Source organism: Montipora foliosa, chromosome 2, assembly GCF_036669935.1.
Source record: "Montipora foliosa isolate CH-2021 chromosome 2, ASM3666993v2, whole genome shotgun sequence".
Classification (NCBI taxonomy): Eukaryota; Metazoa; Cnidaria; class Anthozoa; order Scleractinia; family Acroporidae; genus Montipora; species Montipora foliosa.
In genome coordinates, this window is record NC_090870.1 from 34,336,411 (window position 1) to 34,356,410 (window position 20,000).

The 20,000-nt window shown below is 38.2% G+C and overlaps 1 protein-coding gene across 2 annotated transcripts in view; it reads left to right on the forward strand.

Annotated features, from left to right (window-relative positions):
• Positions 1-17,186, forward strand: part of LOC137992927 (uncharacterized) — a 51,181-nt gene extending 33,995 nt beyond the window's left edge. Inside the window, exons 16-28 of one of the 2 annotated variants that reach the window (XM_068838510.1) lie at positions 1,518-1,913; positions 4,644-4,691; positions 5,145-5,192; positions 6,676-6,702; positions 8,611-9,033; positions 9,603-9,647; positions 10,393-10,596; positions 11,990-12,112; positions 12,447-12,797; positions 13,269-13,494; positions 13,874-14,026; positions 14,439-14,575; positions 16,637-17,186. In XM_068838510.1, the coding sequence (XP_068694611.1) occupies positions 1,518-1,913; positions 4,644-4,691; positions 5,145-5,192; positions 6,676-6,702; positions 8,611-9,033; positions 9,603-9,647; positions 10,393-10,596; positions 11,990-12,112; positions 12,447-12,797; positions 13,269-13,494; positions 13,874-14,026; positions 14,439-14,575; positions 16,637-16,872 (2,417 nt within the window). In that variant the 3' untranslated portion in view covers positions 16,873-17,186. The remainder of the gene's footprint in view (positions 1-1,517; positions 1,914-4,643; positions 4,692-5,144; positions 5,193-6,675; positions 6,703-8,610; positions 9,034-9,602; positions 9,648-10,392; positions 10,597-11,989; positions 12,113-12,446; positions 12,798-13,268; positions 13,495-13,873; positions 14,027-14,438; positions 14,576-16,636) is intronic. The other variant, XM_068838511.1, reaches the window with a different exon arrangement.
• Positions 17,187-20,000: the final 2,814 nt, after the last annotated feature.

Sequence of the window (20,000 nt, forward strand, 5' to 3'; positions counted from 1 at the left end):
TTCTGGTCCCGATTTCACCGGTTTGTCTTTCGAAAATCGTTTAATCCATATTAAGCATTTATTACTAGTGTTCAAAATTTAAACAACGCATGGGCTTGTTAGGTTGTCACTGTCTTTTAAGACCGTTTTTAAAGTGTGCGCCCAAGGCATCCAGGCTCTTGAACTTTCTAGCTTTGAAGTATTTGTAGGTTTTCCTGTGCATTCACTAGAGTTGACTATGCTCTCGTGATTACATTACATGATTACATTATGCTATCAAGCGAACAAAAGCGAACTAATAGCCATGAGGTAAATAATAATCCTGAAGACAACTAGAAGACCTTAAACGACGTTATGAGTATGACGTCTGCTGTTATATAGTTTAGTGGATTCCGGGGACCATCTTCATAATCTTGGATTAATTACAACGACATTGCAGATTATTCCAACAAAAATAACTAAAGTGACAGCTCATTAAGATCAATCCTACGAGAGTTTTGAATTCTGTTCTAAAAGCCAATATCACAAAATCAACCGGATTGGACAGAATTTCGGACAAAATAGTCGACCTAACAGCACCGACTATTATAGACAATCAACTCAACTTTTCAATTATTTCGTTTCAAACTAGTGTACAGTTTTGTGATAACTGGAAGCTGGTGAGAGTTTTTTTCCCACACATAGAGGAGATCAACGAAGTGGTTTTGACAATTAGAAACTCATCTCAGTTTTGTCGATTAAAGCAATAATTTTCGATAAGGTCGCGTATGATCAGCCTTATGATTACTTTGGCGCGATGAATATTTTAGATCCACGCCAGTCAGTGATCAGATGTCTCCATTCTTCGATAACTGCGCTTCCAGACGTAACCAACCTTATTGACAAAAGATTGATAAGTGCAATTGTGTTTCCCGATCTCAAGAAAACCTTCGATAAGGTCGATCGTTATCTTCTGTTGATCCAACATGAGCAGAGTGTCAATAGTGGAGTACGCGTGCACAACATAGAAAGTTTTGCATCTTTTCTCTCAAACACATCCCACGTTATTTTCATCAAGTGAGAAGTTCCTAAGCGCCGGATTCTCTGTGTACTACTATTTTTGATTTATAGTCAGCAGTGATCTTTCTAACATTATAGACTTTGCTACTAACCATCTCATCCCAGAGAAAATGGCCGAATCAATCATTAACAGTCTTTGACACCAGCAAAAGAATGATCTGAGCAAAAGGGGCTAAAAGTATAAGCTTTCATACAACGAAATATAGCGCAATACACAACCACGAAAAGACCGTTACAAAAACATAAATGTGATTTAAACCACCATACACTTCCTCAGCCCTCGCTGAAACAAATACTCTCTGCGAAATCTTTGTGCGTAACACTATTAAATTGAGCTACAGTTGAATGGGCAAAGTGTAAATCATCATCTCAAGAATAAACGATGCAGAAAGCCGAAGGAAGGGTAGCAAACAAATATGCCTTAGCTAGTCTTTCTCCACATATATGAAAGACTAACAAAGTGCTCTTCTTTTCTCTAGGGTCGTGTGCAAACAACTTGACTGATCTTCAAGGAAACTTCTCCAGTCCGAATTATCCATTCAGCTACCCACATCACCTGGACTGCCTCTGGTCTATCACTGTAACACCAGGCAGCTTCATTTACTTGCAGTTTTCAGACTTTTCTGTGGAATATGGTTCACGTTACTGTCCTTATGACTACGTGGAAGTATCTGACTCAAACTATCTATCCAGTTCCTTACAAATAAAACGCTGTGGTTATAATCAAAGTCCTTGGTGTGTTTGGAGCACGAGCAATGTCCTGCATGTTCGATTCGTTACTGATTCCTCTGTTTCAGCTTCAGGCTTCTTAGCACATTATGCAACTTACGGGAATCCTGGCAGCGGAAACTGCCTGTCTCTTAATGCAACTCAAAGTAAGGAAATACTAACTAGGTATGTCCAAGAATGACTCTAATTAGATGTAAACAGATTTTGATAAGTGCCACGAAGTGTCCTCTTACCATTCTCCTCAACTTTGACATTACTTATATCTAGAAACTAGCAGTAATCAGAGAAGAGGGAGTGCGTTCAAGCTGCCTTCCTTTCGTTGAGATATTCACTCAAATCCATTAATTATTTTACATTTTTACTGCGGATGGTTGCGTTGCATCAAATGGCAATTTGATCTAGATGCATCACGGAAACAATTTGATGTTTGTATGTCGTGTGGAGGTTGTGTTGGTTTTGAAGTTTATCGTCACATTTACATGTTCTAATGATCCAACTTTTATCTGCTAGTAGGGGTTTCAGAATCGATACTACTGACAGGGGTAGACTTTCATATACCGAACTAAAATGGCGCAAGACAAAAGAATTGTTATATCGATTAGCATTACACAGCTTTCCGAAGTTTTGATAAATAGCATCAATCATACTTGTTGCTAGTTTCCTTCCCAGCCGTTTTTTGCAATGTCACGCAACGCTCCCTCCAAAGAAACGGGTGCTCACATTAGAACCACATTCCTTTCTCAGATTGAGCCAATCACAGCTACAGTTCCATTTTCTGGAACTGTATCGTGCCAATAATACTTCTTGTTTCATCAATGCGCCTGATCACCACAAACATGCAGGTCTGTTGTTTGTACTTTTAAAGCAACCGCATTAACTGAAAGAATGAAAGGATGTAAATATAATGACACTATTCAATATTTTTATTGACTTCAAAATCAAGTCTCGCACAATTTCACAGATTCTCAACTGCCTCTATGCATGTAAACAGAGCTGAAACCAAAGCCAAAAAAAGTCTAGACAAAATCTGACTGCATCTGTAAAAGACCTAGGTAAGCAGCTAGGCTTTCTGTTACGGTACAAGGAAAGATTACGTTTTTGCAAACGTTGGCCGTGTAGCACTTATATTTGAACAGACTTAAATGATTAGAGTAATTCCCCTCCTGGTCAGAGTTTTTCTCTGTCCTTGTGTGGGCCCATTTCCATTAGTAGGGCTAACGCTCACATGTTTAATATGGGGTAGAAAACTAGCACTTCACATTACACTCTAATCAGTTTTCTGTTACGGTAGATGAGGTTTTGCCTAGGTCAAAACACAGATTCGATCTGCGGCCAGAAACCCGGCAAATTCACAAATAGTTTCCAGTACTATATTCTGTTGCAAAATTATGCGTACTATTGCCGGTGTTTCAATCGAAATACCTAAATGGGGCAGCCAGAAATGCAATGAATGAATTGCGTTGCACTCAATTGCTTTAATAGACCGTGAAAACAATGGGAAAGGAATGTGGCTCGAATGTGAGCAGCCGTTTCTTTGGGGGAGTGTGGCATGACATCGCAAAAAAAAAAACGGCTGCGAAGGAGACTAACTTGTTGCTAAATATCGAATAAATACACAGACAATTTCACTCGGTGAGAAAAACTCAAAAGAAACGCTCCAACCTAAGTCGCAGGCAGCGCAGGTCAACGCGAGCAAATCGAGCACATGTTCTGAGCCTGCAATATTTTGCTCATTACGTCAGGCCGTGTCGGTACAAGGCCTCCTGCATCAAATCGAGGCGAGTACTCAGCCAAACGAAAAATGTCAACTCGACACGATTAGTAAGCGTCTCGCCTCGCTTGAACGCACTGAATAAACGTGATAAATGTCACACAGTTACCCCCTAAATCTACTATTCAAGTAAATATAAGACGGTTGCGATTACCATAACTTTGAAATACAATACGAAAGCTATTGTTCACGTGATTGCTGTAGATACATAATTGAAGCTTAGGCTTAACAAGACTCTTACTGACTCAATATCTGTGTGCATCTTAAATTAGGTGCAATGTGCAATCCTGAAGAAAAATTCAATCAAAAAGAAAGATCCATTCTTCAGTACTTTTTTCATCAATGAAAATATTCTTGAGAGATTTACAATAGATGATACCTTTTTCCCCATACCCCTTTCCCGAAATTTATGAAAAGAAAAAGAAAAAAAAAACTCGGAAATACTATTTTCGACTTTTCAGCGTAAATTGACACTCATTTAAGCCGTTTTAGTTTCTTTTTGAACATGATCACCATGGATTTAGAGCAAGACGATCATTGTATTTCATGTTTCTTCCTCTCGGCTTTTGGTTTTAACCACTACTACCAAATTGTATTTCTATAGTTTTATATCAATCATTGTTTCTTTGTTATGCACATCGGTATTTACATATGTTGTAGCTAGTCTAGTGCTTTCGGTTATACTCAAAACTATTATTCTGAACCCTGGAAACTCGCGGTAGTGTTCAAGTAGTCGGTCAGTTCTATTTAACGTTTTCTCTTTGCAGCTGTCTTTTAAGGTTCAATCTGAGTTACTTCAATTAGTTTTAATTTCTATGGTACTAGATTTTAGACAAACATTTATACCCATGCACCAACTTGTTTTACCTGTTTCCTGTTCCAAAGCACTTTCTTCGAATGCAATGACTACTGCTAAGTACACATTTCATCTTTGACTACAGTTTAACGCAGGCAACCACAGACATCAACAACACGCTACGCAAGAAGAAAAGTGAAGTGAATCTTTGTCAAATCTTGAGAAACAAATTGGAAAGATGCTCAAGCAAAATGTTTGACTTTCCACGACTTTCAATACTAATATCACTATTTGTACTTTTTCTGGCAGCCAACTATTCGATGACGACAAATACAACTCAAATGCCCTCTACATCAAGTATGTATTGAAACCTTTTCATTTAAATTCTTTAAGATAAACGGATGATAATTCAAACCTTTTTACGGATCTTTGGCGCCTTTAACAATGAAATCATTCTAAACATAATACAATTTTACCAATGAGATCATTCTAAACATGATACAATTCATAATACAATTCTATGGCACTAGATTTTAGACAAACATTTATACCCATGCACCAACTTGTTTTACCTGTTTTCTGTTCCAAAGCACTTTTTTCGACTGCAACAATTACTGCTAAGTACACATTTAATCTTTGACTATAGTTTAACGCAGGCAACCACAGACATCAACAACACGCTACGCAAGAAGAAAAGTGAAGTGAATCTTTGTCAAATCTTGAGGAACAAACTGGAAAGATGCTCAAGCAAAATGTTTGACTTTCCACGACTTTCAATACTAATATCACTATTTGTACTTTTTCTGGCAGCCAACTATTCGATGACGACAAATACAACTCAAATGCCCTCTACACCAAGTATGTATTGAAACCTTTTCATTTAAATTCTTTAAGATAAACGGATGATAATTCAAACCTTTTTATGGATCTCTGGCGCCTTTAACAATGAAATCATTCTAAACATAACACAATTTTACCAATGAGATCATTCTAAACATGAAACAAATCACTCGGTTGCACATTAAACCTAACACCTGGAGCGAAAAGAATTCCAGCAAGGCAGAAACAAGCGAGTGGAATTGATACATGCAAGGATCAGTACAACGATGTTGTGTCATTCTTGGTATCATTTTCATTAAAACCAGTTTGAAGAGGAGCGGTCACAAACAGGTTTTAATATTTTCAATCCTATACACAACCCACGTTCGAGGGAAAATTCTGTGTGTTCGTGAACAAAAAAATTGGCAAGTTCCCTTGACGTGCTGAAACCAGAGGCTAAAGTTTAACATCGCTTTCTTGCAATGTATAAGAATGCATGTCAACTAAAAACTCGTTAATGCCTCACAGCATACCAAATAGTTTTATAAATTACCAACTGAGGCCAGAATTCCGCTGATTATTAGGGAAGATATTGCTTTTGTAATTCGGCCCAGTGAGATGCCACAGTAAAGTCACTATCGAAAGAAGCACTATCGAAAGAAGCACGCGCAAGCATAACAGCTGTGATTTGACCGTGAAAACGGCCTCGATGAAAGGATAACCATAACTACAAGCAGAAGGACCAAATTTTGTCCTATTGTTGGGTCTCTGTGCTTGCATTTACCTTACGCTATGTGAAAACAAAACACAGTATACTGAAGCACAAGCGAATTTTCCACGCCTGGCCGTGCGGGTCAATTAAAAAAAATCGTACCACATTCTCCGCGTCTGAGCATTTGAACAAATGGGGGAGGCCGTGGTTGATTTTCATGAACAGTTATGTCGACGTTCGTTTTCACTTAGTATAAGCTACTAATGCCACAAGAAGCTTATGCTAAGTTTGGACTTGTGCTTGCTTGCGTCACTGCTAATTTTCGTTTCGTAAACGGTGGTTGCCATGTTTGACGGTCCATTCCATTCTTAGTAACCAAGCCTTTTCATCCAGTTTGCTTTCAATGAATTGTTACGGTTAGCTTCATTTAAATACTATAAAATTTCGTTGTTTGGAATGGTGATCCCCGTAGTGTAGTGGTTAAAAGTGTTAGCTCGTCAGCCATTGGACCGATTTCGATATCGTTCAACCACCTTTCTCTAAGTTTTTTTTCTGTTTTTTTTTTCAAACTTTTAATCGACACTGCTAATCTAGTCCTAGATTTTTTTCCTCATTTGCAAACGACAAACTTAACAGTAAAAATCCTTGTTACTGGCGTCCAAATGGCAACAAGCGCTTACAAAACGAAATTCTTAAGGCTTAACTCCCATGCATATTCTAATGTTAAGCTTATTCAAACATGAAAGTCATACTGATCTTACACTCACACTCACAAATGTTGACGTTGTGGTTTCTTCATTACTTTTATAGATACTACAAGTCCACCGTCGTTTTCAGGTTCAGTATCTTGATCAGTACTAAAAGAGCTACACACAAATTGAAATTTTAAAGCAAATAATGAACATACAAAAGGGATTTTATGCAATAAGTACCAAGGCATAGGGCGGCTTCAATAACATAGAAATTGAACTAAGCATCCGTATGACATTAGTTAGGTTTGACGAAAGAATCTCAGCCTTTCAGCTACGCAATATCAGTTGAAGTCGTAAAGCGATACCGCACGGATCCGCCCGCTTATTCTAAGAACATGGTCTCCTTTTATTTTGATGATGATGATGATGATGATTATTATTATTGCTAATATACTGAACAGGATATAAATACATGTACGTTCTGATTGGTTAATGCCGAATGCAAAACGGAATGCCGAATGCAATACGGAAGTTGCTATGGAAACAAAAAAGTTATGAACTTGCTTGTGTATCGTGATTTATGGTCACTCGTGATGGTTTGAAAGTTCTCAAATTGCACTCGCCTACGGCTCGTGCAATTTTGAGAATTTTCAAAACATCCCTCATTCCCATAAATCACGACATTCCCGAGCGTCCATTCGATTTCCTATACAAATATCATTATCATTATTACATACTCAAAAGAATATGTGTGATAGCTGCTTTAAATAAGGTAGAGTGCATATTCAACCTAGGTAAAATAAGGGTCCCAAATTCAACCTAGGTAAAAACGGATTCACCCTGAGACATGCATATGGCATCACCTCAAACCTCAAGTTACTTGCTGATGACACGCTGCTGTATGGCCTTGTGCATAATACCGATGAAGCATTCAATCTTCCAATTGGCCTTGACAAATTAGTTAGATGGGCATAGATACAGCAGATGGTCTTCAACCCGTCAAAATGCTACGTCCTACGGGTTTTCAGATCCAAGAATCCAGTGATCTATCCCTACATCGTGCTCTGCCAAACACTGACGTCTGTGGACCACCAACCGTATCTTGGCGTCACGCTATCAGAGGATTTGAACTGGAAAACACATATTCTGAGCATTACAAATAAAGCTAACTCGACAATTGGTTTTATCAAGAAGAATTTACATCATTGTCCTCAGAGCATATGTAACCATAGCAACAGTGATCTTTTCACGTGTGAAAATAACATGTTATCTTCACGTTTAAGATACCATGTTTTCGCGCCAAAGGCCCTGTGCTATGAGCAAAAGGAACAAATAAGGTCAGCAGCACTCATACAAACTGCAGGAATTATCGCTAAACTGAACAAAATAAATGCCTGCTGATTGTGTTTGCTGGATCGTTGGCAAGGATCCGCAATTTCACTAGTATAATAGTCAATGAAGCACGTTTGTTCTTTACCAAAACGAGAGAACTCTGTTCAGTATAGAGCAGACAACTGTTTTTCTTCATAGCTCATGAAGGAAAAACAACATTTTACCTGCAACCGATTTATCATCTAAAAAAGTTACGATCGGTAGCGTTTGAGGACATTTGAAATAATTTTGCCTACAATCCAGGAGCGGGCCTTAAAAAATGATTCACTTGACTATTCCTTGAAAGTGAAGTACTCAATGAAGACTGAGCAGTGATGCCAATTATGAAACCAACCGCAAACATATCGTTATTGGCACCCTTTGACTGAAGGGTATACTAGCGATATGATTTCTAAATTGCACTTGAATCGGGGTAATTTATAGAGCAGTAGCCCAAAAACTCTTCAATTGCTTTTGCAATCTTCGGATTGTTTTGATTACGTAGAGACTAAAGATTACTCTTGTCACCCATTTCACAAATGATAGAAAATGATTTTGCGATACAGGCAAAAAGGAAAGGAGAAGGTTAGAGACGGCGGAGGGCGCGATGAGGAGTCCTCACACGAAAGTTCACAAGATCAGTGAGGTTTAGTGGGTGACTTTGTGTTTTTCTGTTCTTCAGGACCATGTATGTACAACTTAACTGACCTTCAAGGGAATTTCACAAGTCCGAATTATCCATTCAGCTACCCAAATAACCTGGATTGTCTATGGACGATAACTGTAACACCAGGCTACTACATCCACTTGAATTTTTCTAACTTCTCTCTGGAAGGCACTTACGGTCTAAGTTTCTGTCCGTTTGACTACGTGGAAGTATCTGACCTAAATTATCCATCCAGCTCCATAAAAATTCAACGCTGTGGTTATCAAAGTCCTTGGTGTGTTCTGAGCACAAGCAACGTTCTTCATGTTCGATTTGTTTCTGATTTCATATTTTCACACACTGGCTTCACGGCACAGTATGTAAGTTCTAGAAATTATGGTGACGAAAACTGCCTGTCCCTCAACGTTACTAATACAACAAATCTCCAACCAACAAAAGGTACAGAGCACTTAATTCTTAAAATATATATAAACAAATGAATGCATAAAATTAAATTCCCCTAGCCCTTTCACTTCCGAAAGTAACTGCTGTCATTTTGACTTTTACTCAAGGGATATATAGTAGGGTGTCCACAACTGCGTGAGATGTTTACTGTGACCCTAACAATTATAATTACAGCTACGGTACCAGACCCACTGAAAGACTTTGGAGACGGTAGATCAATCAACTTAAGGGACGAACAGACGCACAGAAGAACCAGAACAATAACATACAACAACAACCATCCATTTATTTGCCGAATTAGAAAACGTTTTACACAACAGAGTAAATTAATTTGATCAGACAAAAAACCACTCACAAGAGTTATAAACTAAACAAGCTGAACGAACACTAACACACTAAATTAAGAACGCAGATCAGGAAAAATATGGTGATAATTTATCATCAGTGGTTTAAAAGGAAAAGCTTATTCTGTGAAAGGAGACTAGGAACTATCGGACAAGGGTGACTTTCGAGGGGTTTAAAATTACAAACTGCTCATTCTATAATATGATTTGCTCCAACAGCAAACTATTTTACGTCAAGCATCCCTCAAACTTCTCCTTCGCCAGGTGCGTATGCAATTTCACACATCTACGCCTTCTGCTGTGCTTTTTACTCCAACAATTCTTAAAGCGGCAGTTCTTTTAGAAATCTTTCCTACCTATCACAAGTATTTTGTTCGGACAGTAGATCAATCAACTAAAGGGACGAACAGATGCACAGAACAAACAGAACAATAACATACTAACTCATTAAATTAAGAAAGCAGAGGAGGAAAAATATGGTGGTAATTTATCATCAGTGGTTTAAAAGGAAGAGCTTATTCTGTGAAAGGAGACTAGGAACTATAAGACAAGGGTGATTTTCCAGGGGTTTAAAATTACAAACTGCTCATTCTATGATATGATTTGCTCCAACAGCACACTATTTTACGTCAAGCATCCCTCAAACTTCTCCTTCGCCAGATGCGTATGCAATTTCACACATCTACGCCTTCTGCTGTGCTTTTTACTCCAACAATTCTTAAAGCTGCAGTTCTTTTAGAAATCTTTCCAACCTATCACAAGTATTTTGTTCGGATTTGTTGGTCGGCTGGTTCACTCGACAGTTGCTGGGTCCTGATTCTAATCAATGACGCTGCACACTACTAGTTTAAAGAGTACAAAATAAAATGATCATACAATGGTAAATAGAAAATGGGAAATCACTTTGAAAACGAAGCCTGTCGTGACCTTTTGAAAATGTAAACGAACAAACTTAGCCAACTAAATAAGCACATAGTCTAATATATGTTCCTTTATTTTTTATTTTTAGCCACTGGAATTCACCCAACACCGGCGTCCAAAACCCCCTGGAGCTTACTCTATCACAGTTCCAGTGTTGTTCCAGTAGGAGATCCTGACTTTCACCTCCATCTGCCATCACACTGTGAACAAACTTGCCACAATACCCCAGGAAGCTACAGTTGTTCATGCGTTGGTGGATATCAATTAAATGCAGATGGAAAAACTTGCTCAGGTAGATATAAATTGTTACGTTCAGAAGTGCTATTAGGAGTGGTCTTTGGATGTGGGGCTTTACTTAAACGTAAGCATCAGTGCCAAATCTTTGAAAAAAAATCTAACGATAATGAAAACTCAAACACTGGAGTGAAGATGCATCAAAGCGTGTTCTAGTATTCGCTGTTTCACTCATATATATATATATATATATATATATAATATAAATTTTCAAAAAGTGATCCGTAATAGATTAATGCAAAAGGGACAATAAATTTAACACCAACGACGATCTCTGCACTCCTCTGTGGAATTTGATCCTCCAGGTGAGTATAGTGACCGGAAAGGCCTGAGTTCGATAAAAGTTAATAAATATGCCAAATACAAGTTAATCAATCAAGTCAGTGGTCATCGAAGTGATTAACTAACGTTACTTGAGCAATAACGAAAGGAAAGCCTGAATTTTCCAGGCTTTTTTTCGCTGCTGCTCAAGTAACGTTAATTACTAACTGCGATGATCACTGAGCATCTAACCTGTGTGGAGGACATCTGCAGAGTCCATTAACAGTTTGTATTAATTGGATCGTATCATTGCTCTGGTCTGTGGACTGATTGGTCAGCAAAAAAGGGTGCCATTAGTGTGGGTTGGTCAGGTGAGATATGACTGATGGTATCAGCTATATCATTGTTATTGGCTATTGAATAGCGATTGGTGCACCAAGCGCTATTAGTCTTCATATTCCTACCAGTGCCACTCAAGTTGAATCTTGCACTGGCTGCCTAAGGAACGCGTAGAGATATACCACTTCAGTATTGTCTTCATACAAGTTGTTTTTAGGAAAGACAAATAAAATATATTGCAATATTGGTCCTAATACAAAATTCGTTCAACCTTATTCCATAAAGCAGAATCAAGAAAAAGAACATCAACCAGGCAGGCAAAATTCTCTCTGATTTTTGTTATGTTGGAACCTTTATACAGATTATTCTCACATAAAGAAGAATTTCGATACTATATCACCCTTGTAGGCTTAATACTAGCTGATGTTCTTAAATTATACCGCCCCCGTGGTTTACCCTGTTATTGCTACTGGCTGTTGTCGTGCCATAATCGACTTTTGGGTAAATAAAACTGCATAGTACCAGGCCTTATAACCTAGCCCCTGTTTTGTTCCCGTTACTACCTCTCTGTGCAAACCAAAAAAAGGCTTTTCCCAGTTTCCATTTATCTTTTTTTAGGAAGGTCAGAAAAAATGAGCGCAACGTTTTTCGTTCCTTTACATTTCATTTCCGACATTCATATCGCAACCAGTTTGCCGAGCAAATTCAGGGAAAGTCAAATATGAGTCCCTAATGATAATAATTTTCCATTTTGAAAAAAAATAATAATTCTTTCCCTTCATTCTCCTTAGATATAAATGAATGTTCAGTAAACAATGGAGGATGCAGTCATCACTGCTACAACATTGCAGGCGCATATTACTGTGGATGTCCCGATGGGACAACAATGGCCGCCAACAATTTAACATGTGTTGGTAAATAATCAATTTTTCATTAAATCTACGATTTGACTAAATTAAAAAATCTACAAAAAACATAACATATCGTTTATAAAATAACCTAAAGAGCTTTAAAACATCCTACAGTACTTGGCCTGAATTCGAAGAGTCATTGCGTGGACTGACTGGACTAAGGCTTACCACCCCACCCAGTAGTATTACTCAGTAGTAAGAGGCCAGATCTGTTAAAACATGTGTACTTTGGAGGCACAGCAAATTTGTTGAAGATTTTAGCATATTTTGGTCCCAAGGTATCACAAATTTTGACCCATCACCGATTTAATCTACATATGACACTGGTTTATTTCAGAGCCCGGTTTTTCCGTCACATGTGGCGAATACAACATGACAGTTTTCCTAGAGAAGCAGTCCTTTCCATTCTTTCAAGTGCAAGAGCTTCACCTGCGTTACCCATCATGCAGAGCTACGGAAAATTCCACTCATCTGATAATCAATACTCGACTCAACGACTGCGGAACGTCCGTTAACGACACCCAAGATGCCCTATTATTCTGGAATGAACTACGAGTGGATGCTGTTATCGTTGATCAAGTTATTACTCGATCACACGACATCAGACTTCCATTTTATTGTAGCTATTCTCGAAGGGATTTGGTAAGCTTGAGTTTCACTCCACAGGGGATTTACATTGGCGAGGAAGGTACCTTTCATTGATTTTACTCTTTTAAAATAATGCTGAATTTTCATTTGAATGCTTAGCTTACATGTATATCAGCTCACTGAACAGTTACAGAGGGCATTTAGAAGAGATGTATTGTAAATTAAAAGAGATGGCGTATTATTTATTTTCTTACGTACAGTTTTTAAGACAAGTTTTGCCTGAAGGAATTATTTTCTTCTTGTAGTTATTTGAACCATACGTAACATTGCACAATGGGAGCACAGAATACGATGACCCTTCTTAAAAACTCTTCGGGCGAATTTTAGTAATATTTCTTCTTAACAAACTCCTTTAAATCGTATGATTATTGACCCCATCTTCTGCGTTTGTTCCTTGTTTCTTCCTTTTCCCTCTTTTGCCTGTCTTTGGGGTGTTCATTAAGCACCACTTCAGGAATTTTATTATTGTAAAAAGAAGTTAAGTGATTAATACGAAGCGTTTCCTTTTCAGTTGGATATGGCAATTTTACCTTCAAGATGGACTTTTTTACTAGTGGATCTTTTGTCACGCCGTATACCTCGAATGACTATCCAATAGAGATGCGTATGAATGACTACATCTACGTAAGATACAGCGTGGAATCTGGTGCTGACTTGGTCATAATGGCTGAGAACTGTCGGGCCACTAAAGACGGAAGTTTTTATTCTTGGCCACAATACACCATCATACAAAACGGGTAGGCATACATAGTAATAAAACGAGTGGAAACTTGCACATGACAGTCTACACATTTTTGATGATAAATTGTTGCTCAACAAGGAAAGCGGAAGGGAAACCTTGCAACAGCGAATCCTACATTACACCTTCTTGGTTGAGATGACCCAATTGATCTCTTGCATTATGGAATTTGAGCTTTTTTGTTTCTTTTTATATATTTTTTAATCATACCTTCCATTATGTGATGTTATCATTGGACAATTTACCGTCTGACTAACCAACGTCTCACTGAATAACCGACTGTCTGTCTTTGACGGAGTGGGCGATCAAATATCTAGTACCGTCTCAGGGAACTCAAATGCAGCCAAATATAACAAAATACTATCTAAATTCAACAGATGCCCAAAGGATTCAACCATGGCTTACTCCTATGATCCGAATCGACCTTACCAGGAATTTAGCATGAAAAGTTTTCGGTTCTTCAATGACTATAAAGCCATTTACTTTCATTGTCAGCTTCTGGCCTGTCATCGATCTTCTCGAAATACCAGGTTTGTCTAGCCTCGTGCAACAAGGATTTTACTGTTTTTTGTTTTTTTTTTTTAAGTCAAAACTAAAAGATTGGTTCTGTTTCAGCACTTTTTGTTTCTCGTAAACAAGCCTCCTGATAACCCAAAGAGTAGATATTCGATTGCTACTAAAAACAGAAACTGCCCTTGAAGTTTTTTGGATGACCGTTGAACAAAAACTAATCAAACCATGTTTCACTCTGATAGCTATTACCAAGGCCCAGTATTGATTGCTGTATTGCAACTATATAATTTAAAAACATCCCGTCATGATAGGCGTTGAAATTATCATTTTAGATAGCCTTATCCTTTTTTGGCAAGATTGCATGAATTAGCACTAAACCAACAATTTAAATGAGTGACTCACTGACACAAGTAAACAAATTATTTGTAGATGCCAAAGTGGTTGCTTGCAAGACAATAAAAGGAAAAGAAGAGCCGTTACTCCTGATGCTGAACATGAAGAGAGTACAACAAAGAACATTGTGTCGCGTGGTCCACTATTTTTCAGACAAGAAGTTAACCAAGGAGGTAACTTTATTAAGTATCGCCCTCATTACCATTACTGTTGTTTCAAAGGTGGAAACATAAATTGAACCATTTCCACAATAAGCAGTCGGGAAAAAAAACCTGAGAAGGACTGATGTTGGTAACTCTTTAATAAAAAACCTACTAATTCAAGATTAACTACAAAACCAATGCAAAGAAAAAGCAACGGCTGGTTTATAAAACGCATTGTCCGAGTCCATGAAACACAAAAGTGATGAAGTCTTCCTTTTGTTGAAATGCTCGCCTCAAACTATAAAACGTAGACCCTCTCTAAAATGCTTTATTTCACGCTAAAACAATAAATGGATGGAGAGACCCACAAACTACAAAGTCAAGGGCGGCTTGTTTATAAACCAGCCGTACTCGCCCTTGATTTTAAATAGATTTTAAGTTGCGAGTCTCACCGATTTCAATGTTTTAGTGTCAAATGAAGCCTTTTATTAAGGGTCTTTGTTTTGTTGTTTGAGGCGAATATTTCTACAAAACAAAAATCCCAATTGATTTTGTTTTTTTGAACATGGACAATAGGTTTTATAGACCAGCCGTTCTTGCCTTTGTAGTTTGTCTTCAGTTAATAGTAGGTTTTCAATAGGTCTTCACTTTGGAGGCACCCGAAGATGACTTTAAATCAGGTAGTGGAAACGTAAGTCGTGGAAATGTAAGTCACAAAAAACAAGACAGGAGTTTAGAAACCGGACTATTAATAAACATTGTTTTAAATAACTTGATTGGTTACTGCTATCCAATGCAAGACCTAACTGTCCATACTGTAATTCGTATGGCACCATGCATCTCTTCGTAATTTTTCAATCTTACACTGTGGCACATTTTCAGATTATGAGTAAATGCTGGTTGTTTTATAGTTTCCTCAAGGATATAAACTTGAAAATCAAATCAAACCGAGCCCCTTTCGACCACCTCTTCGCATTCTGAGTGAATTAGCATGTGTTTTTTTTTAATCTTTCGTAAATAACTTGTTATAGAAGGTATCAAATGTTGTCAGCTTGTCAGCCATTTGGACGTCCATTGTCCTACTGTCACGTAATTCCCCCTGTACAACGAATGTTCAGGTGAATGACGTTAATTATCTTCTGGATAAAATGCTTATGAAAAACAGAAAATTACATTGAATGGAACACAAATTCAATATCATGAACCCACATGCTGGGATAATGCAAGGCAAGCAGAGAGCGTCTGCCATTTACTCAAAATCCAGGGTTTGTGTTTCATCATCATCATATCCTTATTTATCCCTCCCCCCCCGGGTTTTAGAGTTGCTTGATGATGCTAGTATCTCAGAGCATTTACCCTCCCAACCATGATACACCACAGAGGGCAGAGGGCAGAGGGCAGACCACAACTGTATACCGGGAACTCGACCCACGTGTTGAACATCGAAGGGTTGTGAGATGGGGCGTACAGTTTATCGTCCTTAACCCGAGAAGACTAGAGAGTCTAAGCATTTGCAGATGTCATTACAAAGGCAGCACTTTCTCCTCGGTTTTTTTAAAGACTGAGAGTGTTTGTCCAGCCTAAGTGGAACTCACAACCTCCCGCAAGGCAGCCCGGTTCTCAACCAACTGAGCCACCGGGTGCATCAGATAATTACTTTAAGACCAAGCATATGCCAGTACACTGGCAACTCTTAGTACTAATAGTATCTTCCTCTGACTACAAGTAGATCAGAACACTACCAGCTTGACTTTAATTTTAATCTTGGCTATTTCAAGAAGTGAAATAGCATTCTTTCCCCAGATAGTTTTCATGTTCAGGATGTGTTCTAGAGGCAGACATTCAAAGTTAACGCCTTTTTCGGGATAATATTCTCTGAAAACAGAACGAGTTGTTTCCTTTGCAAGACGTGCGAAAATGAGTTTCAATACTTTAGAATAATTATCATCGCAATAGTGAGAAATATTTTTCATAATCTACTTGTGTGTTTTCGTTGACACCGTCGTTGCTAAGGCTTCCTATTGCAAGGGCAATACAACTATTTCCCTGATCGGAGTGTTCTAAAAAATACAAATTTCTTTTTCTTGTCAGACACCGGGGCAAACAAAAAAGATGACACTCTAATTGGTGGGATTGCTGGCGCTAGCGGAATTTGCCTCATCGCTGTTATAGCCCTGGGAGTAATGTTTGTCAAATACCGCATTGCAAGGCGACTAATGAACCGGAACAAAGTCGGGGATCTCTACACAACGCAAGAGGAAGAAATGAGAAGAAAAAACGCTTACATTAAGTACGATGACGAGACAAAAAAAGAGGATTCTTTGTAAAACAAGATGCAATGCGATATTGGTGTGGGCTCACTCTTCAACTCTTGTGCACTATGGAGCCGTTGCTGACTACACATTCCTTACCGTACACTGACACAACATTCTTTGTAAATCACGTTGCCAAATAATTCTCTTGTTTATAACAATTTTCGTGAATTTATCTTTTACATGTTGCGGAGACTCCCAAGTTTTCCACTATTCGTTCATGCAACATTTTTCTTCGCATTTTTTTGGTTTCAACATTTTCACACTTTTAGCAATTGTAGTGAGAATAAAGAAGTGGACAAATAAAAATTGTACAGAGCGGAAATATTACAAAACTACGGCAACATGACACTTGCGAGAGATGTTCCCTCAGAGTAAGTGGCCTTAAACTCGAGTTAGAGTATCACAAAGTTTGGCAAAAGCCAAGTTTAAGCCAATACCTTCAGTAGAGCCAGGAGGAATAAAGTCCCCCTACCCAGAGAGATATTACCTCAGCCACATGTGCGCCCCACACAAGTGAACAACGTTTTTCGTTTCTCTTTATCGGTGATATGCAGCACACGGACTCCGATAAAGAGTGATTGAGCAGCTGACTAGCTGGATGACCAATAAGATATGTATCAGAAAAATCAAAGCTACAAAGAAGGTAAAATTACCCAAAACAGGTCGCTATTTCTCTATGCTCCTTGAGGTCACTAACTTAAAAGACCCAACTTATGAGTGACAAATATTTCAGCACACGGAATTTACATCTTGTTTCTGCAAAGCATGTCACAAAATATGGAATCAGTGCGTCGTGCCGAGTGTAAAAACTTTGCTAGAAACTACCACCTTGAGTATGAATAATGACAAGGCTTCAGAAAAGAAATACCTTTAATTTACAGAGTACAAGTACTTTCAGTCACTGCCCACTTTTCAGAGTGTGAGGAACGTGAGCCCTAATTACATTTATTTTTGTTCCTACACTAATCTTTGGGATACCTGTGATTCATTAAGTGCCATGCCCTGCCGCGGAGTACGTGGAAAGTCTAGAGTTTTGTTTGTCAAGTTAATTTTGAGCATGCATGTCCAGCAGTGTCGTCATAACATGGATGCATCCTTTCTTGCGTGCCTTATACAATATGCCTGTTGGGACACACACACACAAAAAGGATTCGCTCACTTGGGTGAATCGTCAAAAAAAAGATCTGCTTCTCTGAGCCCATAGAGTCCCCTATTAGGCTGACTCATACTGATCTACCCGCGGATGCACTGAGCAACCCCTTGTGCTTAATAGATGTCTCTCAGCCTATTATGTTCATCAAGTAATCGTTACTGTTACTGTTGCTGTTACGTTCAAATTACAAAAAAGACACTTTTCTGTATCCATCCAGTACATCACCTATTTTTAATTATTATGGTTTTGTATAGGTAATTGCATGGGGCCGAGTAAAATTAAGGATTAATGTCACGCCACGTGTTTTCAGAAGTTGCTGAGTTGTGCAACCCCTCATAGCTTCAATTTAGATAGTTTGTTTAGATTTTTTCATGCAAGCAAAAAGAAATATGGCGAGGAATACGCATGAAAAGCGTCCATCATGGCAGATAGATGATGTGACGTTGATGTAATGATTTATATCCAATCGAGGGAAAAATTCGAGTTTCATTCCTCAACAAAAGCAACAACGATTTTAGTTTATTTAATTCACCTGTGCTTTTGGGGTTTCTTCCACTTGAAAATAAGAACCCACTTAAAAACAAGCATCAGTGAAAAAATGGTTTGTCCACAGAAAGAACTTCTTTCACCAAGTTTGAGCTACTTGTTCCTCTCATTAATAGCAAAATCTTCTGTGACCTTTTTTGGTGAGCTGTAAGATGCCTTGGTAAAAACGTGAAAGCCCTTTATGCATTGGATCATCGTTGTTTATCAGCCTCACAATCCCGCTACACCGGGCGCCATTCAAGTCGATCCAAGTTTTAAGCTTTTCATGAGAAAAATCTCTTGCTCTTCCTCTTATCACTCAAAAATTCACCTTCCAGATTATCTAGTCATTAATCCTGTATGGTACTTTAGCTAATGCAACGCGAATATATTCAAAGACAAACTTCGAAGAAGACGGAAGCGGTGCATACAGTGAATCAGGAGAGGGTAATTTTGGCCTTTGACCAATCATGCCTACAAGACGAGGGCTATCATCATCTCACAGTTAACCATCGCCTAAACTTCGGTGTGCCCACACGCAGAGCATTGAAAATACATGGTGGGGAGTAAAATCAAGTATGCCTCATATGGGAACATCCGTGGATCTTTTTGAAAGATACCTACAGGAGTGGTTGTGGCGTCAGCAACACAAAAGTGATCCATTCGGAAAGATCATTGAGCATATCGCTGATTTGTACAATGTGTGATAAAAAGAGCCGTGCATTATACAGGAAAAAAAAACCTTCGCTTTGGTGAATTGACAAAGAGACAAAGGACAATTTTAAGAGCAAAAAGAATGTAGGCATTCAATTTCTGCAAACTATTATTTGGTCCGTTTGTTTTGTATATGAGAATCTGAATCGTATTTGTACAAAGATTTCATAAAAATACACTTCTTTCGCTTATTTTAAAATTGACAAATGGCTAAAATTGAAGGAAAAGTGCAAAAATTAAGTTGACATTGTTCAATTTTCCGTATTTCAGTAATAAATTCTACGATTTTTTGAAGTCCATATACATTTGTAGACTTTGAAAAAAAACCGCTAAGAAGAATAAATAAAGGGCTACAGTACCAAAGCACGTATATTGTTATCGCTATTGTTTTCTTGAAACAAAGGACCGTATGCTTAACGAAGTACTGAGGGACCTGTGCAGAAATCTTGTCGGCGATTTTCCAAAGTTCGGCAAAGCGAACTAATTTGTTGGCTCATTGTGGCCACACTACTGCCTTAAATTCGATGATATTTCCCAATTTCCATTCCATACAAGGTCGACGTCCTTGTCCAACCATATTGTCCACACATCTTACTGTTTTCAGCAAGGGTTAAGCTTCAATTCGATGATTGTTTTAAGTCATATCAAGCCTTCTAGAGTCGGCGAAACAAACTTGAAAAACCCCAATATTCAGTTTTTAAGTATTTGTAGCTATTTGTGGAAAGAAGAGTATAAAGCAGTGGAAAAG